General features: G+C 41.3%; 1 protein-coding gene across 2 annotated transcripts in view; it reads left to right on the top strand.

Annotated features, from left to right (window-relative positions):
- Positions 1–23,926, top strand: part of PITPNB (phosphatidylinositol transfer protein beta) — a 61,673-nt gene that overhangs the window by 16,542 nt on the left and 21,205 nt on the right. For both annotated transcript variants that reach the window (XM_057526638.1, XM_057526639.1), the window contains exons 4-8: positions 973–1,064; positions 1,731–1,738; positions 2,264–2,338; positions 3,937–4,020; positions 23,313–23,390. In XM_057526638.1, coding sequence (XP_057382621.1) covers positions 973–1,064; positions 1,731–1,738; positions 2,264–2,338; positions 3,937–4,020; positions 23,313–23,390 — 337 coding nt within the window. The remainder of the gene's footprint in view (positions 1–972; positions 1,065–1,730; positions 1,739–2,263; positions 2,339–3,936; positions 4,021–23,312; positions 23,391–23,926) is intronic.

The raw sequence follows: 23,926 nt of genomic DNA, 5'->3' as shown, positions 1-23,926 counted from the left end.
GAAAGCACCCAGCTGCATGTCAAGTTATAATGAAAAAGCAATAACCACCATTTAGTGAGCTCTCATTGCACTGCGCCATTGCTAAACACATTACAGATACTATCTGATGGAATCCTCTCAATAACCCTGCAGAGTAGATAGTATGAACTCCGTTCAACACAGGAGGAAGTTAAGAGCGCCAAGTAATATGCCCCAGGTCACACAGCTTCTAAGTGGTGATGTTGGGATTTGAATCCAACCTGTGGAAAGCCTGTGCATGTAAAACTGCTTTCTGTACCATAGGTACCAATCAGTAAAATGGTCATTTCATTTGCACTGCTTTGAAGACTGATAAAACTGATTTTCCCTGTTTGTTAACCAGTTGTGTTTTCTGTTTGTGGTATGTCTGTGGATGTCCTTTGCCCATTTGTCTGTTGGAATCTTTCCTGATTATCTCATGAATTTGCAGAAACTTATCATGTATTAATTACATACTTAACCAGTCTACTCTGACCATACTTGAGGCAGCAATTAACATTCATTTCCCAAGTCTACAAAATTTTATACTTGAACATATCTGAATATCTTACTCTCTACATGGATCCTTCACATTTTCATTTTCTTTAAGTTTATTCTGTAAAATGTATTAAAGGACTTTTATTCAGAGTCGTCATCTTTGGCGACTATGTACTGCATTAAGAAACAATGTGGTGTAGTCTAAACTGCAGGAGAGAACTTCTGTGTTGTATTATGTGCAGGTTGAATAGCTTCAGTTAACCCTTAGATCTCATATTAGGGGAGTAGGGCAAAAGCCATAAGAAAGAATTGCTTCTATTTTAAAAAACAACCCTCTGTTTGGTTAAACACATTCTTAATCATTTCATTGTTTTTACAATAATTTTGTATTTGAGTACTCTTTGAAGCAGTCTGATAGCAGCCAACAAAGAATTAATGGTGCTGTTGAAAATATATCCAGTATTTCTCTCCTCAAAGCAAAGTCCCTGCATTCGTGAGGATGATTGCTCCCGAGGGCTCCTTGGTGTTTCATGAGAAAGCCTGGAACGCATACCCCTACTGTAGAACAAGTAAGTCTGGTTCCCAGAAACCGTTTCACCCTTCTACCCTGTGGCTAATGAGGAAAGGGACTGCGGTGCCCGCGCCTTAGAGAAGGGTGACAGGAAGCAAGGCCTTCTTTGGGTTCTCGGGGAGTCACTGCACTCACTGTGGCAGAGAAGCAGCTGCGCTGGCTCCCGCCCGCAGGCCCTAGTGAGGGACACGTGTTCATTCCCAGATGACAGGCACCTTGAGGTCCTCCATTGACCAAGCAGGCTCCACGGGGAGCAAATAAAAGGAATACAGAAACCTTAAAGAAAGGTCATTCTCATGCACAGTGTCATTTGCTGTGGTTTCAGCAGTACTTTACTTGTATTGCCGCACAGTAGAGGGGGCTGTGACGCACAGACTCCTTGCACGTTTCCTCTTGTTTGCTAAGCTCGCCTTATAAATGATGTTTTGCTTTTGTGACATTATTCTTTTACCATTGTTTTAAAATTAGATTATTGATTCCACAATCTAAAGTATCCTATAGTATCACTGTTTAGAAGTTGTGTTTTGCAGATATAAACCAAATGTTCTGTGTTGGCAGGTAGTTTAATCTTTGTGACATTAAATATTGTGACAGACTATTTTGGCTCCGATTAATATTCTGACATTTTCTCCCTTTTGTCGCCTACCTGTTCATTATGCCTCAGTTGTAACGGTGAGTAAAACTATTTTTGTGTCACATACTCTTCATCTTTAAACTTTGCTTTACATAGTAATATTTTCAACTGTTTCTTGCTTTTTTCTTAAAACTGCCCACTGCTGCACGGCTCCTCCTCGGTGCCCCTGGCACCAGCTCACTCTCCACCTCGTGCTCCGTTGTTAAGGGGCTCTTTCCAGCCTTGCCTCAAAAATCTCCCTATTCACTTTATTTTGCTTCTGCTACTTCCTTTGAATGCCAGATTCACTCGCCAAACCTCACAGCTTCTTTAATATTAGCCCTGTGTGCTGCATGACAAGCAGGGTTGTTTACATTATTTAAAAGCATGCAGCAATTGGTTTGCCTGACAAGTCTGTAAAAGTAGGCAGCTCATGGTTCTTTGTCACTTGAGGATCAGTGTTCCTATGTCAGTCTTCCTATAGAGTCAAAGCATGGATACTTGTGCTGGGGAAAGCTCCTGCAGACATGAGCCCCAAGAACCAGTGAAAGATCACTATCATTTTGCTGTTGTGTTTTCTGCAGAATGAATATATGAAAGATGATTTCTTCATTAAAATTGAAACATGGCACAAACCAGACTTGGGAACATTAGAAAATGTAAGTTTTGACTCTGGGCTTTCAGTGTAGAAGGCCCCGGAAATGGGAATACTGTAGTCATTTTGTCATCACCAAAGTGATGCCACCTGCCTTAGATGAGCACCTGGCCACACCCGGGGGTGTGTCAGATTGCGGTGAGGCAAGCACGGAGCCAGAAACAAATGGGCCTCCTTGTCAGTCCCTTGCCCTGGTGTGTGAGTGGACTTTGGTGAGGTTGCTGTTTTTATCAGCAACTCTCTTTACCTGGGAGAGGGAGAGCATAGATAAAAATTCACAGATAATTTTTTCCATCTTTTCATCTCTGTATTTGCCAGAGCTGCTCTTCATAGCAAAATTGATTGCTTTAATTTTCACCTCCAGTCCATTTTGCTGGAATATGGGTTGATTTCAGAGAAATGGCCAAAAGGCAGGAGGGAGAAGGTACTCTGACTGATTTACAGAAATGTTGACAAGCTCCTGCCTTTTACAAATTGGTGCACATTTATCCCTAAAGTAAATTACCAAAAAATCAGTTAAGACTCAGTTAAGACTCATTAACTTGGTAAGGTTTGGCAGGGAACTTGGGAGGGCATCTGGTATAGGTTGATGCCCTGGCCCAGTGGTTCTCAAAGGTGTGGTCTCTGGACCAGCAGCAGCATCTGGGAACTTGTTAGAAATGCAGGTGCTCAGGCCTCACTGCATACCCACTGAATCAGAATCTCTGGAAATGGGGTCCAGCAGTCTATTTTCTGGTGGGCATTCCAGTTTGAGAACTACCGTTCCAACCTTACGATAGGCTGTTATGGGAAAGTAAGTTTATGGTAATTGTGGTAGATTCTTTTCTTCCTGTGCTTTAATGTTACTGGTGCCAATCAGTAGAACTTTAATGATAATTTGTAGTATTTGACTTGAGTTTTTCTTCGAGATGATCATTTGACTTTTCATGTTTTTTTTTTTTTAACAGTAGCTCTAAAATTTAGAGTCGAAATGAGGTATTTTGGTATGCTTTAGTCTGTATGATTTAATTTGCCATTTTTAGTTTTCACATGGGCGTATCTTTGGCAGTTTTTAAACAGTTCTTTATGGGTTCGTAGATGGAGTTTCAGAAATAAATGATTGAACAACATATGAGGTATATAGAGGAATTGACATCCTACTGAAACTGAATAGCTTTAGGATAATCAAATACAGGAGAGGATTTAGACCATACAGTGCAGCCTCTTAAAATGTAATTATAGTGTCACCTTCTGTTTGTCTAGGACTTAGAGGTTACAAGGACTTTGTCATGTACCATTTGGGTTAAACATAGGTCAGGTACATTTTTTGTATAAATCATCTCTAAGGGCTACCAGAAAATAATGGTGACAGATTTCTGTTAATTTGGCATTATCCTCTTCCCTCTCCCCCTCCCCCGTCCCCACTTATTATTTGGGGTTACAGAGGTAAACAATCTTGAGATCCCTCCAGCCTTCAGACAACTAATTTAATGAAATAGCAATTTGGATTTTTTTTATTCCTCATAATGTACTCCGAGAGTCTAAAGATAAAAGATTATGTATGTAAGTGTAGTAGTTTTGCCTAACAGTTTGCTTTGTTTCCTTTCTCTTTGTCATATATAGGTACACGGTTTAGATCCGAACACATGGAAAACTGTTGAAATTGTCCACATAGATATTGCTGATCGAAGTCAAGTTGAACCAGCAGTAAGTATGATGTACAACTCGATGACGTTTTAACCTGTTGCCTTTTACATCTAAAAATTGTTCTATTTTTTTTCTGGTATGACCTACCTTTCTACACTGACATAAGCCTGGAACTTAGGTCTGGGTCCAAAAAGAGATCAGAGCAGCGAAAGAGATCAGAGAATAAGAGAGAAGGTGATTTGTTTTTTTGTGCAGATTTCACCTTTGCACAGGTGATCCCTCTGAGAAATCCCAGTATACCCAGGATATACATAGGAGTTTGTTTTCATTGGGGGGGAAAAAAATAACATTATTTTACAAAAGAATTTTCTCTTGAGCTTCTTTAAATACCATGGGTCCCTTATACGTTTAAAGTCTGATTAAGAAAGCAAAAATTTAATGTACATACAAATTTTCAGTAATTCAGGGCTAAAGTTGTCATTTGTGGGAAATGGTTGATGGTAGAATATCCCAGTCTAACAGTTGTGTAGCTTTCTCTTTTGAGTCTTACTAGATGTAATTATTTGTACTCTAGACTTTTGACTTAATTTAAAAAAAATGTTTTCCCAAAAAGTAAGGACCCTTACTCCTCACCAATCACTGCCCCCCTCCCCCCAACCCCAGCAATTAAGACCCTTGTTATTACTTTGCCCCAGTTTATAAATGTTAACTCAGTTCTTATAGTGTGTGGGGTACAGTTGTGGATTTTTTACGTGCTAAAATAACCAGTGGCCCTCTTCCTGCTAGTCTAGAGAACTAAAGCTTTGCAGTAAGAGTGGCACCCCTTGGTTTGTCATGGCAAAGCACGGCACATTCAGTTAGGATCCCTTTCCATTTCATTTTTGTGCTTATTCCCTGAACTTGAGCAGTGTTGTAAGCTGAACAGAAATAACCCAAATAATAAATGTCTGGTTTTGCCATTGAAATTGAAAGGTAAGCTTTCAAAAACAAAGGTTCGACCTTTTTTCAGAAATCACTGGGGTTGGGACTGCCAGCAGTGACCCTCTGCTAGGCCAGGTCCTGTTCTGTTTAGGGCCCCCTCCCCGATAAGAAGTGTGAGCACTGATAAGGGACTCTTGTCATAGAAATTCTTAAATTCTAGTCATGCTGTGATTTGAAGTTATTTCAGTTTTAGTGATATTTCCACCTCTGAAGTTATATTGGACTTTTTTATCCTTAGAAATGAATGTATATTCTGTTTTAAAAACAATATTCAGGTGTCTGTTTGGCCCCTTTATCTCTCTTGGTATCTCTTCCAGCCATGAGTTCATGTATGTTGAAGAGTGGTGATAGGGTGACAGATCACTGGGAGTGGGTCACTAATGGCTAGGTCAGGGGAGCTCAGACGCCTGGAACATCAGTGCTGCCCACCAGGATTGGGTGAAGGCACTCGGATCGTATTGCGGGTGTTTGACTAAGTTGTGCTGGCCAAGCAGAACGGTCCAGTCTTGTGGCTCAGAGGTTTGCATTCCATCTTGTTCTCCAGCAGAGCACAAGGCACCTTTGGTTTTGCCGGGGGTACAAGAGTAGTTCTTTGTTCCTGTCCTCAGGCTAAAATGGGCTCCCAAACAATGTTTGCAGGCAAGAGTGCAAGGGGAAAGAACAGTTCAGGCCAACTGTGCAAGAGCCCTGGAGGCCCTCATTCCCTTCCTTCCACCCCAGCCTCACCTCCAGAGAGGAGGGAAGGCACTGCTGGCCTGGGATGCACGATAGCAGCATTGCCACAGGGGCTCTGGCTGGAAGGCACCACAGTGCAGAGGCTCAGCAGGTGGCATTCTTTTTGGAAGGATGTTGGGGGGGATAGATAGTGAGAGAGAATGGATTGGGCCCAGATGAGAGGGGTCTGCATTGTTGAGTCCATGGCTCTGTCACTGAGAACATACATTCTGAAACTATATGCGCTTCAGATTCAAATTCTGAGGTCTTGCTTCCTACTGGCTATTTAGTTACTTAACCTCTCTCCCTGTTTTATCTTGTGAAAAATGGGGCTAATTATCTCACAGGATTAAATTTGAGCACTTAGAGCAGTGCCTACTTTAATAAATGTTTGCCATTATTGTCATTATTCTTAGCAGGAGTTCTGAGAATCTGTACACCAAGCATTGTTTGGAGAGTGAATAAGTGTTCACATATGTATGTGTGGTTTTGTTTTTCACCGTTCATAGCTCCTGTTTTCCAAGTTACACTTTAAAGATTAGTTAATTTTAAAGTTTACTGAATTCACAGTACCTTTATTGTAATAAAATACACATTAAATTTACCACTTCAAACATTTTAAATGTGCAGCTCAGTGGCGTTTAATACGTTCACAGTGTTGTACAACCATCACAACCATCTAGTTCTAGAACATTCTCACCTCCCCGAAAGGACACCCTGTACCCATCACTCCTCACTGCTCCCTCCTCCCAACCTTTGGCTACCACTAAGTGTTTTCTGCCCCTATGGTTTTACCTGTTTGGGATATTTTTAACATCTTTTTTTTTTTTAAAGGGAACTCTTTTTTTTTTTTTTTTTTTTAATTTTATAGCTACTTTATTTATTTATTTCTTTATTTTTGGTTGTGTTGGGTCTTCGGTTCGTGCGAGGGCTTTCTCTAGTTACGGCAAGTGGGGGCCACTCTTCATCGCGGTGCAGGGACCACTCTTCATCGCGGTGCGCGGGCCTTTCACTATCGCGGCCCCTCCCATTGCGGGGCACAGGCTCCAGACGCGCAGGCTCAGTAGTTGTGGCTCACGGGCCCAGCTGCTCCGTGGCATGTGGGATCTTCCCAGACCAGGGCTCGAACCCGTGTCCCCTGCATTAGCAGGCAGATTCTCAACCACTGCACCACCAGGGAAGCCCTGGGATATTTTATATAGATGGAATCATAGCAATATCTGGCATTCTGTTTGTGGCTTCTTTTACTTTGGTATAATGTTTTCAAGGTTCATCCACCTTGTAGCATGTGTCATTTTGTCATTCTTTTTTATGCATGAAGAATAGTCCAGTGTATGAACACCATGTTCTGTTTATGCATTATTCTGTTGGTGGACATTTGGGTTATTTCCACCTTTTGGCGATTGTAAATAGTGCTACTGTGAACACGTGTGTCACAGCAGCTTTTTGTTTGTTTTCTCAGTTGTGGAAACTACAAGTACAAATGATATCGTGTAGGGATTCTCAGACCTTTTGACATTAAAAAAAGAAAGAAAGAAAAAACCTTGACATGCATATTTTCTGCTATAAAAGGGGAGAGGGGAACTCTGTGTGGTGGGAGGTGAGGGTGCCCTTGACAGTTCGGGGCTTGGGGTGAGGAGCAGAGCACGGAGCTGCCTGGGGGCCTGTGAAGGCTGAGGTGGGTGGAGCAGGGGGAGTCACGGGGCTCGGGCTCTGCCTCTGCCTTCTGCACAGCCTCCTCTGTCCCCTCTGCTGGCACAGACGGTTGCCCCACACTCTCCCTTCAGATTCCACCCCCCATCTGCTTGGCCTCCACTAGTTAATGTTTGCATTAGAATTAGCTTCTATTGCAAACACCTGGACCACCTGGCATTCCTTACTTCTTGCCAGATCCAGTTTGGTTTTCTGTTGAATTAATTTGTTCCTTTGATTCTGCACTTTTATGTTCCTTGGAAATTATAGCCCATGGTGTCAAAGGAGGCTTTAAGAACGCACTTGCATTTCTGAAATGGCCAAGTTGTCATAGCAGTCAACTCATATCGTGGGGCTCAGTCTGTGCTGCTGGCATAGCCCCCGGGAGCTCCTCAAGATTGGTACAGTACCCTCAAGAGGCTTACACTCTGGGTGAGACAAACCCCGTACAGTGAGATAGTTACAAATGGTGGAGGTGTATGCTTGGTCCAGAGCGCACCAGGATTTCAGAGAAAAGAAATGATCTGTGAGGACAGAGGTCTGAAAAGACTGAGGAAGAGTCATAATATGACGACGAGTAGTATTTTGATGGGTGGAGTGGTCTACCCCCACTCTCATTACAGTTTTCCCTCTCACCCGGGTTGCTCTGATGTATTGTACATGTTTTTCTCTCTCCCTTCTAAATAGAAATTGAACCCCAGGGGGAAGAATCTTTGTACTGTTAACCCTTGCCTCACCAGCTCCTAGAACAGTGCCTGGGTTGTAATAGGTACTCGGTGAATGCATGTTGAATGAATGAGTGAATTGCAGGCAAGCAGAATAGAGGCAGAGGTACAGGTGTGTTATCCAACACTGAGGGAGAGGTTGGAATAATAGAGTTGAAGGGAACCTTAGCTACCTAGGCCTCAGTGCTTTCAAACTGTGCTTTCCAGAACCCTAAGTTTCTTGGAAACCACTCTGGTTGTTAGGACAAGTGCCTAGAGCATGGGGCTGGGAAGTTCCCTCTGCCCCTCTCCCAGCACAGTTCTGCATGTCTTACACTAGTCTTCACCATACGATTTACTTTGAACACAGTTCTGCAGCTACACATAGTTTGGTTTCAGGGCTAAACAGGGAGGTCCTGTTGTACAAGTAAGGAAGCTAAGGCCAGATAAACTGCGTTTTTCTCAAGGTTGTTGAGCTGATGCCTGAAGTGGAAATTCTAACTCAGTCCAGTATTCTTTCCACTGGCTCGACTCCTTCCGAGCAGAGGCCCTGTCTGCTTTGTCCCTTTTCAAGCTGCCACTTGAGCACTGTCTTCCTCTCCTCAAGCTGGTCTGCCACTGGCCACGTCACACTGCTTGTTCTGGCCTCCCTTCTGGGAACCTTCCTCTCTGTCCAAAGCCTGTGTGTCCTGCAGGATCTGCCTCTGGGGGATTTCACTTTCATTGGCATCAGTCTTCCCCTCTGCTGAGTTTCAGCTCTTGTTCATTTCTTTGCTGTCTTGTTCTGTGTTCAGGAACACAGAACTCTTCACAGAGTGGCGACTTGTGAATAGGTGTCAAATGAAGCTGATGAGCTTGAGGGCAATGAAGAAACTAACCTGTAACACCTGGGTTGGCCAGGGGTGAGGAATCAGGCACTCACATACATTCCCTGTGGGCGTGTAAGTCACACAACCTCTGTTGCAGAATTGCAAATGCACGTGCCTTTTGCCCCAGCAAAATTCCACTTCTAGGAATTGGTCCTACTCAATGAGAAGTACCAAATGTATAAGCATAAGATTTTTATAAGGAAACAGTCTGAAGTCTTAAATGTTTCTCCATCGATGGGGAACTGATGAAAAACGTGGTTCCACCCGTATGGTGGAGTTCAGTGTAGTCACCAGAAGGGAGTGAGTCTTTTTGTACTGATAGGGTATCCTTTCCAAGATAATGTGGAGAGAAAAAGATAATATCTATATGCATGTATTTGCTTGCTTACATATAGAGGTCAAGAAATGTGTATAAGATGGTGGTGACAGTGATTCTTCAGCAAATGGGAGCAGCTAGATTAGATGGGGTAGAAGAGTCAGGGTCTGGCAGAGACATGCCCAGTGGACTGGGGTGAGGGGATGTCCTCACTCAGTGTTCAGTTTTCTGTTGCTACATGACAGATCACCACAAATTGAGTTGCCGTGTAATGTAACCTAATCAAAGAAATGACAGCCCATCACCTTTGCCACAGTCTCTTGGTTAGAAGCAAGTCACAGCTTCCACCTGTTCTCAGGGGAGGAGATTACACAAGATTGTGACTCAGTGGCAGAAAAGGGTCATCTTAGGATACGTCTGCCATACCAGTGGCCAATCTTTAGTACCTAAAGCTTGCTCTTTAAGGATTAAAGTGATACTAGAATTGGGAGCTTGGTAACTGTGCATGGGCCAACAAGGTAGATTTTCAGTAGGGAGACCTGAAGGTGTAGTCATCTCTCCATGCTCAGCCTGGCACCTTAACTCCTGGAGGTTTTAGTCTCAGTCTGACTTAATTCCTTGGTTTTTATTTTGTTTTTAATGAACTCTGGTTTTACTTGAATGAGCTAAATTTTCTTAAAACGTCTTAAATGGTTGAATTTCTGTCCTGCATACTACTTGCTTTAAAAGAAGTAAAAACAGTCGGTTAGTAATTTTGAGAGGATAAGTAGCCAGCTCTCCCAAATCAGGACAAATGTGAAAAGGTTGGGAGTTAAGAAACCAGGAAGTTGGAAGTGAAGCTTGAATCTTTTTACTCCACCTGGTGGGGGGTTTCTGTCACTGCAGCTGGATTTAATACAAACACAGCCCTGAACGTTATTCTAGTTGAGAGTAACTGTTGACTGCTTCTAGCGTTTAACTCTCTCTGCTGGGTTGCTCTCCTTGTAGACTTGCTGGGTTTTGGTCATGCTTATGCACTGTACTTCACCATGCATAGAAGGGATGTGTGATTAGACCCACAGTGTAACTGAATACTTGGGTGGATGCTTTGACATATTTACATAATCGAAGGATGACATTGTCAAAATAACTCTAGGTACAAGGAGTTGTAAAAACTGTCAGTGTGATGCAGAGTCACAGAGTAATTTGCTACAGAAATCATATATACATTTAAATTTATGGGTTATTTGGTTTTTTCCTTGATGACTTATGGGAAATCTGCATAGGACTGTTACTATAGCCACCATTCTCTGGTATTTTCTAGAAGATAACAGCACTGCCTAATGAAACAAGCTGAGCAGTCTGAGATTTCTGCTTAAATGTCCCCACCCAATTTCTTTTGGCTACCATGCAAAACAGATTTCTTGTTTTAGTGGAAAGAGGCATTGGAGTGAAGTATTAAGATGTTAAATCCTTTTAGAGGGAAGGCTCCTTCTGCTTGTAATTGCAGCAGCCACTGAGCACATCATGTTCCATCAGAACACACCCCCTGCCCCCACATCTCCTCCATCCCCTCAGCTTCTTGCCCCTCCCCCATTTCAAATATAACCCAGATATCACTCTTGAAAAGCCTTCCTCAGTAAATTGGGTGCCCCTTGGGGGCCTGGACTGTACTGATCATCTCTGTTTCTAGGACCTAACAAGATGCTCAATGCCTGACATGCAGAGAGCTCTTCAGTAAATGTTTGATCAGTCAAAGAGAATTTGCAGATTTTTTCCTCTGTGGTGTGAAAAAAAAGCAGGGCAATGGGGAGACAGTTTGGAGGAAATGAAGTTTTTATTGTTCAAATATTAAATGGACAAATGCTACTTTAGCTCCTTCTTTACTAATTCTGGATTATGAAGTATATGTGACGTGCCTTCAGTTCTAAAGACTCTGTCCTTTCTGAATGAGCAGATGCCTTTCTGTCAGATTAAAAAGTGTTTCAGTTAGATCAGATTGTAAGGAGGAGTCAAGGTGTCCAGCGTAAAACACCAGAATACAAGTTTTAAAGTATTTTTAATTCCTAAAGTCATTGTTGATACATAACCACAATAAAAAGTTGAGAATTCTTTAAATGTCCTGATGAAATGCACATGCATATCTTCAACTCATTTCCAAAATATACACAAATGAGTCAGTTGACATCTGCTTCTGCTTTTTTTTAAGGTATGAATTTGAATCTGGCCCCTTTTAATCATCTCCAGCACTTTGTCTAAGTAGCTTTCCATGATTTGTATACAAAAGTCACTTCCCAGGAGAGGAAGAGTCTTTAAAGTGTAAGCCGAAGTGTACACACGATTAACATCAGAGAGACCTTCGTTTTTGGAAGTAATTTGAAAGAAAATGAGCACAATTTTAAAAAAAGAAAAGAAAAGAAAAAGAAATTGGAACCACATTTTAGGTATTTATGTGTAACTGGGAAAGGATTGTATCAGCCTTTCTCTGTAGTCTATGCTTCCTCTGAAGTACATGCTATGGGACTTTATTTTTATAATTTATAACTTTTTTTCGTGGAAATAAATGTTCAATTCAAATTTTTAAGGCTCACAGGTCTAAAATTGATAAAGCTGAACATCTGCTTTTTAGATGTCAGTAATAAGCAAATATTAATGGCATAAAAGTTTGGGAGATATAGTTGAAAAATATAGATCTATGCCAAATTAAAATGCAGCAGGTTTAAAGAGAGAATAATTTTTTCCGTTTTTCATCATCTTAGGGTGTATTAATTAAAGGTGAAAGATTTTTCCCAAATGAGGCATTTCAAAGCCAAGAGTTGCCCAGTTTTTTAACCTTAGTGTTGTTTCACTGAAGATGGTATTCCTAAAAGGAAGACACACAAGCTAGAAACTCACATGCCATATTGTTTCTGGGTCACAGAAAGGATGTGCAAGGTGTGGTCTGATGGATCAGGTCCTTAGTGGAGACTCCTCAAAGAGCTCAGAGGGGCACTTTCATGGTGAGTGACCCAGGAAGCTTGTGCTCTTAAGATAAAGCTCAGATTTCATACAGATCTCTTCCTTCTTCTGTCCTTTTTAACCCCCCTCTGCCCCATTTGTTACTCTCAGGTCGTTATCCTTACATGCTCATGAGTATAATTGCCTTGGTTGCCATGTCGTGTTTACCCCAAGTCCTTTTTTTTTCCTCCACATTTGCGATTGTCCCCCCTGGGAAGTGGTGGCGAGGAGGTGTCTCACACTCTGGACTCAGAGCTCTATGCCCTCAGCCCTGATGCCTGCCCCCAGTAGCCAAACCTCCCTCCCTGGGCTGTGGTCCTTGGGTCGCCGCTGTTGGACTCCAGATGGCTCTGTGCCATCTCCTTCCAGTAGAAAACTTCTCCTGAGCAGCTTTTTCAGCAGGAGCTCCTGGAGCAAAGTGTGGTTCCACTCACTAGTCCTGCTTCTTTCCTTGCTACCCCAGGGGACACAGGAACTCCCAGGTGAGAGGCCAGGGCTGCTGATAAAGTTCACTCCCTCGCGGGGCCTGGAACCCCTCTGCTCCATTCCAGCCTACGTAGTTTCCCCACTTGTTTGGGCTCCTTTGGAGAACACCCCCACCACGGCCAGAAGGCCGTACATGTGTGGATCTCAGTTGTGGCTGGATCTGCCCACTGGTCCAGTTCTCTGACCGTTCTTTAGAGGTTACAAGCTTCTTTTTAGGGCCCCTGAGGCCCTCTGGGGAACATTGTGGCTAACTCCTAAGCTTGCCTCTCAGAACCTTAGCTAGGACTCTGGCCAAAACGCTTTTCTTTTAAGCAAGGTCTGCCCTTGGGCAGCTTGTTAGAGATGTAAATTCTCCTCCTCCCAGGTCAGAACCTTCCAGGCCCTGGGCTGTCTCTGTCCAGCTCTCTAGGTGATTTCTGCTCACCCTTGGGAAGTGCTCTAGTACGCTGTTACTGGTCAACATTGTAGAGGGGGCACTCTCCTTCTAGGATTTTGGAAGCAGAAGGAATCTCAATTGGAGGCCATGGTCCCAAAACATTCACACCAGTCGCTAATTTTACTGTTTAGGAGTTTCAGCTCAGGGAAGTGCTGTAACTTTCCCACAAGCCACGTTACCAGTGGACTCAAAAGCAGGGCTGCTGACTTATTTTTCTAGAACATCTCACTGTATGCTGTTCCTTCCTTTGCATTATGTTGATTAAGAGTATTCTCAATTTATTTAAAACAAGCAAGTGCTGGCTCTTCCATCCATCTTCTCTTGCCCCCCGAAATAGCAGCTTTCGTCGGTGGCCTTTGTTACCTCCATCCATAACTGCTAAACTCTGGCATATTTGGAAATTTGCATACATACAACAGAATAAAAGGATTGGAGACCCTAAGATGTCTTTTGGTGTGGGTACTTACAGTGAGCACCACTCATATATTTTCATGTTCATTTAGCAAACATTTATTGGAACTTGCTATTTGCTCTGTGTTGGTGTGGTAAATATTTTTCCAGATAAAGTAATAATTGTATCTGTCTGAAGAGCCTGCAAGATTCTTAATCAGTGAACATGTTAAAGTGTTTCTAAGTGACTTGGAGTTCCTATTTTCTGATTGTGTAGTCTGGTGGTGTCAAGTGCCCTCCACCAAAGAGCTTTTGTTCTCACAACTGATAGAGACCAGTGCTGGGCTCCAGGGTGCCTGCAAAGTCCGGGTTCAAAGGCTGGCTAGATGGGAGATTTGGAGTTTAGTACTTTACTAAATGAAGAGCCCCCACCATTTAATTGTCTATCCAAAGGCAGTAATGGGATTGTTGGGCTCATCCAAGCCGCTTGTAGGAGTCCCGTGGTGATGGTGGTCTCCAGGAAAATGAATTGGCTTTTAAAGTTTGTGCTTTTTGCTTGTTCTTTCCAGCACTGACCATTTGTTCTCCGGTTATGATCCATTTGTTTGGTGGATATGTTTTGGTGGGCCCATTTTAGTTGAGAGCAGAAGTATGCTAAGCTGTATCTGATTTTCTGAAATCTTGGTTGCCTTTGGAAATGAACATGTAAGACTTGCCTTTTCCACCCATTTAGCTGTTTTCACTTTGAACACCATTCCATTATTTGAGTACTGAACAATCTGGCACTTTATAATTGTCTTAAACCATGAGTATGTATTGTTTTAAAGTTACTGCTCATTTTAAACATACTTTTTCCTAAATGTCAGCCATGGAAAGCTGATGAAACTTGGTTTAATTTATGTAGGCATGTAAGTTTTGGTCACACTTTTAAACAGTGCTTGTTTCTTGTGCTCTAGGAAGGATTCGGGCATATCTTTTCTTTTGATCAGACATTCTGCGAGACAGTACCCAGATGTTACACATTTGAGTAGATAGTCTTGGCAACATATGCTTTATTGCACTGCCTTTAAAAAAAAAAAACTTCATAATTTTAAAGAAATGTAAGAATCATAAAATATGCTTTCTAAGTAATCTTTATAAGATTAAAATTTTTTCTCTTTAAAATCAGAAACGTGATGAAATTCGGCTGGAAAAAGTTAAATATTTGATCAGACCATATGAAATTGTTAATATTTGTCAGCTTTTGAGCCACAAAAGTGACACTTTTGGGGTCAATCTAATAGACTTCGGAATTAACCATTGGTAGCTGATAACCCTAAATGGTCAGCGCTGACCGTCACTCCAGTTCATTCCTGCTCACAGCCTTCACAAAGCGCCTGCATCTTAGATGTTACTTTTGTTCCAGCTGTTGGCCTCTCACTTCCTAAGAAGGGCTTTCTGCCTCCCAGAGCTGTGGCTGCCCCCTTCTTCAGCCGTGAAGAGAGCCTTTGTTTATTGGAAGTCTGTGGCTGGGCTCCAGCAAGTGCGAGGAGCCTGTGGTTGCCGGATGCTTCAGGTCTCCTTGGCATGAGCAGACACTCAACCCAGTAGAGTACCTCTCCCTTCTGCCACTAGAATGAACCTAGACACTCATTTCTATCTTGAAAGGGTGTAACTTATCCCCGGTATAGGTGCAAGAGCTCCAAAAGCTCTTTATTAAAGTGTGTGCACCATAAAGAGGTGAGAGCTGTGATCCAGCTCCTGACTTGTAGTAGAGCCTCCTTGACCTCTGGGAAAAAAACAGAACAACTCAAGTACAGGTTTTGAGGTAGTGGTGGTTTTGCTTTTGCTTAAGAAATGTCACTTGTCAAAGGCTTATCTCATCTCCCTTCGCTGTGCTGTGAAGCAAATCATTGTCAAGATCCTTTTTGTAGTGAGTTACAGAGGGTTTTTTCTTTTCTCCATTCTCAAAGAAGATATAAATAAATGTAAGCATGGTTCTTATTAAAAAGAAATGTGAAAATGTTTCCCACTTTATTCGGCTGCCTTACATGGTCAAGTACTCTGGAACACTTAGATTTGCATCCAGTGGTGGATTTAGAGAATGTCCTGTGTATTTGAAGGCATAGTTGGATGGCAGTGCCCTCTTGTGGGAAAAGAGCACATTGCTTATTTCATGCTTGCTTAAATCTTAGCAAGAATTTTAAAATTTCTCTGAAAACTCTGTGTGTACGAGCTTATGTTGCAGAAAATACTTTTTCCACTAGAACCTGTTACTGGTGTTTACTTCTAATCTCTTCCATGATTTCAAAGTAAAAAAAGCAGGGAGGGTGGTGGAGGTGGTCAGGTGTGAAGTAGTTCCTAGGGGGGAGAAATTGTCTGGTAAGAGTTAGAAAATGGGTTTTTTTGGAGCAGCTAACGGCAGATATTTTTAAAGAAATTAGCATAAACAGCTCCAAATCAAGTTTTTAAAGTCGATTCCTTATAAAAGCCCTTTTCAGCAGTGTAAAGCCCTCAAGGAGAGGTTCTCTAGACTGAGTGGGAGTAAACATCCCTTAGGGTACTTGAGTCTTATCAAGTGATGAAGTGTAAATCACGTCACATTTTTGCAGTAACGTTTCGTGGTGCCTGGGTGTCCACAGAGCAGCATCTGAGTCCCGGCTCTGCTCAGCCACCGTGAACTTGGGCAAGGAACTTCACTTCCTCACCCCCAGTGGCAGTGGTAGTAACTTTGTTCCAAGGTTGTGAGGGTTAACTAGGAGAAAGTGTGTGCCTGGAACGTAAGTAAGTTTTCCTAAAATGGTAGCAAGAATGATGCTGCTTATCAGATTTTGCTCTTGCTATTAAAAAAAAAAAAGTTAAAATTTTTTCTGCAATTATTTCCCATTTAGTGTTTGTTAAATTGGTGCTAATGGAATTAATGGGGTCCTGGGATTTAGATGCAGCTGTGCCTGAAGCCCAGATCATGAACCAAAATGGACATTTTACTGGAGAGGGCTCACCCTGTGCATTTTCAAAAGGACATTCCCATTTTAGTTTAAGGAATTTGATGTAATATGTTCTGTGATCTCCTGTCATTTAAGGAAATAAATGCATTTATGTTAAGCAAAACTTTCCTAAACATATTGTTTATGTTTTAGGCATACGTGGTTTAATTTTAAAATATATATTTAACGATCATCTTTAATAAAACTGACTTGTTGGTATGTTGAAACTTACTTCATTGGTTTTAAGAGTTTAAAATGTCTTCATTTTTAAATGCTATACTATATAAACATATAATAATAAATATAATGTAACAGTAACAAATATATTGTATATTTGTGTATGAAACACAGGCTTATCCAAACCAGTAGCCTACTGACCCCTGAGAGGAGGGCTGGGGAGTACCCGCCAGCCCTGGGCTCTCCAGGAACCCAGCCAGCCTCTGGAGCCCAACTATTTAGTTTCCCTGCCAGGTTGTAGGAGATGGAGTCTGTCACATCAGGCTTTTGGTTGTAACTTCTTTTCGTAACTAAAATTCTGAGTTTTTTGCTCTTTGTCAATTTGCAACCTTCCAAAGGCTTTGGGGGTCTGCCTTCATAAACATGACAGTGTTGGCAGGCTCTGGCTCTGATTCGGACAAGATGAGAAAGAATGGAGGAGGCGATTACTCTAGCTGTGCTCTAGCCCAGCAGTGCTCTAGGCTGTGGCCACCTTTCAGCACAGAGCTCTGTTGACAGCGTCTGTCCCCCTCCCCTGTCCACCAAGCTCGCCCACCCCAGGTCTCTGTGCAGCGTCTCTATGAGATTGAAAAGATTACAAGAAAGTGTTCTGTTTGGGTGTGTAGGTTTGACTGCATTTCTCAGTTCTCAGGGCAGTTGTTTAAAAATTCAGCTTTAAGGATTCATTGGTGGAAAGCCAGTAAGGATTAATGAGAGGGTTGAATTAGAGAATATTTTTTAATGCAGTTTTGTTCCTCTGAGGTACATTCAGTAACAGAAACTAGGCCAACAAGTTATTGACAATTAGTGGTCCTTTGGGAATCTGCTTTAATGAATAGATAAGAATGATTTGTAATTAGCATAATAATTATATGCAAATGAATGCTTCTGAATTGCTCTAAAACACTTCTGAACTGTTTAAACAGCCCTCCTGAGATCTTGTTACTCTATTAATTTGTGTAGCAAATCTTTTTTTCATAGATCATGCAAAGATAAACTTCAGTCTAGCCCCTTCCGAATTATTATGAATTCCAAGGTGGTAGGACCTGAATTAATGAGATTTACTTATACTACATTAATGGTACTCTATGGGAACCTGAAAGGGTGAGGAGTCACTGGGGAGATGTGATTAAAAATAGGAAAGAAAACTGCTTATTTGAAAATAACTGTTGAAATGAGTTTCTTAAACAAGTTAGTAAATGTTTTCTCTTTACACCTCTGTTACTTGCAAAATTTAATGCAAACTTTTTTTTTTTTTTTTAAATGGGCTTCCCTTTTAGAGTCTGAGCTGAGTTTTCTCAGCTCCAGTTAGCTATGCACTGGGTCAATGGTGATAGGATCTGGGAACTCCTTTTTTCTAAGTGCCACAGTACTGGAAAATACAGGGCAGTGCTAATAAATGATGTTTGTTGTTTAGCTACATATTTGATTCAGCTCTTTCCCCCATCCTGGTCTTTACTTTTAGGATGTGATTAGAAGAAATGAGCTTTGCTAAGTTGAGCTGCAATACCTGTGCATTTTAAACTTAATGATTATCTTTGAGCTATTTGAATAGACACCTAATTAATCATCTTGTGCTAAAGGAAGGCATTAATATCTCTCTCAAGTTTTTGTTTACCCTGTAGAATTGTTTCTCTTTGGGGAGAGCAGGTGTCAAGGAGTTGCTAATGCATGTGGATTGGGCACTCTTTTCCTTTTCTTAGTTTACTGTAACCTCACCTGTGGTAACCCAGGCATGGTTCTTTAAGCAGTTTCTGGTATCTGGAGCTCATCTCGATTTTTCCACAAGCTGTTAAGAAGCTCTTACCAGCCTGCCCCCATCACCTGCTCACTCCCCCATTTATAATCATGAGTTCAGTCTGGCTCGAGGACATTGGGTTGGCTCAGCACAGATTTTTTACTTGCATTTTGGGGGACAGCCACTATGCTAAAAGATTCATAAAACTAATATCCTTTGTCTTCAGAATGAATCTGGTTTCTGTTGAGAGTTTCTATTGAGAACTGTAGTGAGTAACAGATGTACCCAAGACGTAGCACAACTTTCGTATTCCAGTGACAGAAAACAGTTATTTATAAGAATTTAATTAATGTATTCTGTGGCTCTAGCATAGAGGCTCAGTAATCCATTTATTTACCATATTTTATTTTATTTGTTCTCCAAAGGGTGTCTTGACTTGCCTTTTTTACTTAAATAAGAGTTTTCAATTAAATAGAGCTGTATTAACACTTATCTGAATCTACCTTATGCTGATACCATTGTGTTTTTCTGTTGTTCAGGCGCTAGCATTGGTGGAGCAAGCAGTGTCTGGGGACATTACACCTAACTTGATAATGATGGTTTTACTAAACCCTTCCTTATCCTGGCCAGGCCTCTGGGCATTATACAGACAACTAAAATTTGATCATAAAAATGTTTAAACACAGTGCACCTTAACAATAAGATTTTTCTACTTTTAAACATGATTTTAAAACTCATTTTAAAAATACATTTCCTTGGCCTAGTGAATTTGCTTTCTTTTTTTTCCCAAGGATTACAGAAAGTGCATAGCAAATTCAGCCTTCAGAATACCCAGGAGCTGAAGACTCAAGTAGGCTACAGCTGTCTTCACCCACAGTATTCTAAAAGAACTAATGAGATGAGAAGTCTGCAGCTGGTGGCAAGCACAATAAACCATGAGCCAAGGGCTTCTCTTCATCAGAGCCTCCCCTTTCCCCACGGGATCCCAAAGGAGACAGAATACTAACAAAGCCAGCAGGCTGTCTCATTCCACACTATTGCTCATTTGCAGCTATAATTGGTAGCGGAGGTTGCATTCTGTATGCTGAAACTGTCATACATGAAGGAATATATTTGTTCATTGTGATACGGATATAAATCGGCCGGTTTTCATATACAGAAAGACCAAACTAGCTACCCAACAATAAAATTGTAGCAAAAAAGATACTGTTCAAAAAATTAAATGTTTGTTATAGAGATACAAAACTGAGGTTGTTAAAACCACACCTGCTTCCTGCTTTTTAATATCTTGCTACTTAATTCAACTGATTAAACATTTACATATTCAAACTAACATTAAAAAGCACAAAAAAATTCCTAGGTTTTGACAAGATGCATTATCCTCATCTGTCAAGGTTAAGGTGCTATTGTTAATAATTGGGTTTTGTTGCATTTTCAGTATTTCCTTAATGTTTGCTGCTTTGTATTCAAGAGAAAAAAGCAGAGAGGGAAGACTTAGCTTTGGAGATATATGTATATATGTGTATGTGTGATATTTTATATGCACACATGCATGCCTTATAGGAAAATCCACTTTGGTACCTCTGGTGCTGCTGCTTCTTGGTGGTTTTGAAATGTGTTTTGCTTATCTGGCTTTTGTGGACACACTTCTGCTGTCCTCCTGTGTGCTGGACTAGAATGAGCCCAGGACAGAGAGGGTAAGAAGGCTTGTGTTCAAGTTCTCAGGTAGGTGAGCCATGCCACCTTCTTGCTGGACTGTGGTTTCCTCATTTGTGAATTGAAGCGACTTGGGTGGTCTTCAAGGTACAGTTCACCTCTATAATTTTGTGAATCCATAGTTCAGAAAAGTTATCCAGTGAATAGCACTAATAATGAAGGCTCGGAAATAACTTTCAGGATCGGTATATTAGGTCCAGAGTGGAGAATTTTTAAAGTGTTATTCCACGTTCTTCAGTTAATTAATCTATGGCAGATAGGTATTGCAAATCCCTTAAGGTGTCGCCCTGGTATGGAGCTGGGTGGGGTTAGGAAGGAGAAAGGAGTGTTGTCCAAAAGTCCATCTAATCCAACCGCTTACATTTTCACATTCACTGGTGCTGTAATCATGCTTAGACCCACCTCCTAGGGTGAGTCACCCCTTAATTAGTTTACCTCTACATGAAAATAATTTATGCTGATACAATTTTTAGACCAAGCTCGCTTTTCTTAAATGAGTTCTGCCTTGGTTTATGTACTACCCTTATTGTATGCTGTCAGCCCTACTGATACTTGTGTACACTTCGTTTTGTGGATTTTGTTTTTTCTTTCTCTTGGAGCTGGTGAGTTTAGCATCCTCAGAGACAGTTCTGCAGTCTCTATTTCATCAGATTTGTCTTCCAGTTGTGGCATGTTTTATGGGCTTAGTGTTTTCCTTCTTAATGGTACATAAAATAATGGAGCATCCTGTACCTGGCAGCCTCTTAGATTCAGGAAATGTGGTGTTTACTATTCAACTCATGACAGGCTCCATAATATCTTCGATTTTGTAAAAAACAAAAACTTGAGCATCATGCCCACAGTAAGGTCACACCCCAGTTAGTAAAAAAGAAAAAAGGAAGTATTTTTCCTTCAAATGAGATGAACTGTTAAATGTTAAACAGTGGTCAGACCTCTGGGCATTATTCAGATAATTAAAATTTTATCATAAAAAATTTTAACACAGTGTTCTTTAGAAGTAAGATTTTTCTACTTTTAAACATGATGTTAAAACTCATTTTAAAAATACATTTCCTTGGCTGGTGTCGGTTGGTTTCAATTCTGTCTGTAATTCTCCTCTCCATTCTCTGTTGGCAGTCAACATGTAGTCCCTGGGGTTTCGATTACCTTTTCTTTGTCTCTCTTGCTTTGCTCCCAGCTAGACTGATTTTCTAGGAGCCAGAACCAGGTGTTGGCTCTCCTTGTGTCCTCAGATCCCTTAGACTACCTCTTAGCTTAGCATCCTGTGCACTGCATGGTGCATATGTAATGCACCTTTTCTGTGATGGCTGTTCAATAAATAGACCTGGAATCGAGGGAGATGATGTCAAAAGTGATTATTTGATATAATGTTAAATATTTTCAGTTTTGGAGGAAACCGAGCTTATCTCTGGGTTTCCAAGCCTCTGACCTAGAAGAAAATGTGTTATGGGGTTACAAGTATTTGTTAGTAGGACAGCTGATTTCTCACTGTGAATCCAGGTCTTGAGACCACCTGTACAGTTGATTCTTTTCTCAGTCAGCAGTGAAGTTGTTAATTTTTAGGGTGCGGTTCTAAATTGGAATTTAAGAATTCATGTTAGCTGACAGTAATTGAACTTTCTGCTGATGTGCCCAGACACACCAAGTAACTCCCGTTGTCTGACTCCCTGCAGTTGGCTCACCCCAGTTTGTCATTCTTGGACAGTGCTGACTGACCTCGTGCCTGTAGCTGCGCCGTGTTGCGTGTTTTAGTGGTAAGGCCCAGCGTGGCCAGCCAAGTTTGCCTGTGTAATCGTCTTAGCCCTCTGGGGGGCCTTTTTGTAGCTTCTTAGAAGACAGAGGTTAGGAGTTCAAGGTCACATATTTGCCCAATTATCTTTCTTTAAAGTTTTGTTGTCTACCCGAACCTCACTTTTCTCCTTCCTCACGTAATTTAATTATAACTTTCTCTTTAGGAATTATTAACGTCATATGCATTTACTGAATAACTGTTGAGTCTTGATTGGCTGCTTCTCAGCGTGTTTTCTTTGATTTTGAAAGTTTGTATTATGCTTTGGCATGTGTTCAGTGCTTGCACTGCCCCTATCTCTAAAACAATGATTTTTTTCATATTGACTTGTCTGGGCATTTTTCTCAAAGTATGTGGTCCCTCCATAAATGCTGTGAAGTACCCCTGGTTTAAAAATTCTGCTCAAGAAGAAAGGGGCTCTCCTTCTGTAGTATTTTCAACTGACCTCTGTTCACTGTTACTGTTACAACTCATTTCTTTTTTTAAATCTGGATGTTAGCTCTTCAAAAGTAGTTTTTTACTTCTATCTGTAGATTGTGTGTATGTATGTGTGTAATGACAAAAGAACTTTTGTAAAGCAGATAGGATTAAAAAGGTTTACTCCTGTCATGTTTTCCATTCTATCAGAAAGAGGATATTAAGGGAAACAGAATTTACACACCAAAACCTCCTATAAAACCTAGATTTTAGGGCTGTTCCCTATGGCATGCTATAACTGAGTCCCATGTGGAGTCGTAAAGCCCTCGCTCACCTCACTTGGCAGTGCAGGGCTGACATGAGTGTAGTCCCTAAGGTTTGCCTGTGTACCCATGGCTCTCCACGAACAAGGCTTTGGAGTGGCTGGCCTCCTAACTGAGGCACCCACCGCAGACCCAGCCGTGGCAGAGCTCAAGGGGATGCCACAGCGTCCGTGGTTCTGCTCGGTGTTTCCCGTCATGGCAGTTGCTCTCCAGCAGGCGTTAGAGTCCAGTGTCTTCATCTGTGGGTGTTGTGGAAACTGGTATGGGTCGGCTTTATTTCTTGAGTGTGATTATATGTATATCAAAATGCTGAAACTGTTGAAAAGTTTCGGAAGATTTCTTAAGAGATAGCTATCCAGCAACCAGTCATGGTGGACTGTTAGTCAGGACTTTTATTACTTTTTATTATGTAGTTGGTTTTGCTACAAGGTAACAGTTTAAAGCAAAGAGAACCAAACTGAGAACTTAATATCATATAGAAGCATTTTCCTGCATTTATGCAAAGCACAGTAAGCCCCGTCAGTTTCTGTCATGTGTTTAGTAGCTGCAAAGGGCTGTTCTGGCAAGGTTAAAGAATTTTCTCTGGTTTTCTTCTCTGCTTCTGACTTTGTTTTCCTTTGCAGGACTACAAAGCTGATGAAGACCCAGCGTTATTCCAGTCAGTCAAAACCAAGAGAGGCCCTTTGGGACCCAACTGGAAGGTACTGGATGCTGACCTTTCTGACAGGCAGAGTCTTGGCAACAGAACACTTGACAGGTCCTGAGTCTGGAAGAGCTGGTGACGTTTAAGTGAAAAACAGAAATGGCACAAAAATAGTTTTATTTGCGATAAGGACTCACAGCCAGTTGCAGTTGGCCAGCAAGTCTGCGCTGCATTAACAAACAGAACAGAGCCAGGCTGTCACTTTCAGCATAATGCTATTCTGATAACTCTTAAAAGAGACAAGTGATTTAGTCTTTGGGGATTGTAATGTTCTCTTTTGAGACTTGAAGCAGTACAAAAATCCATGTTAAATGAAGGTTGATAGTTTAAAATTAGTCTTAGTAAAAACTGAACAAGTTCCCCTTCCCTGGTCTCATGTTCCTGGCCTTTTAATAGTTATATTTCGGAAAGCAGGGCACCAGAGAACAATTTTGATGGCAAGTAGTTGTTTTCTAATAAAAAGCACATCCTTACTTTATTCATGGAAGTAAGAAAAGCAATGTTAAGGTAATAATTTAAATTGCTATAGAAATA

The sequence above is a fragment of the Balaenoptera acutorostrata genome, chromosome 13 (genome assembly GCF_949987535.1).
Source record: "Balaenoptera acutorostrata chromosome 13, mBalAcu1.1, whole genome shotgun sequence".
In the NCBI taxonomy this organism is placed as follows: Eukaryota; Metazoa; Chordata; class Mammalia; order Artiodactyla; family Balaenopteridae; genus Balaenoptera; species Balaenoptera acutorostrata.
The sequence above is the reverse complement of the archived record's forward strand: the minus strand, read 5'-3'. Positions and strand labels throughout refer to the sequence as shown.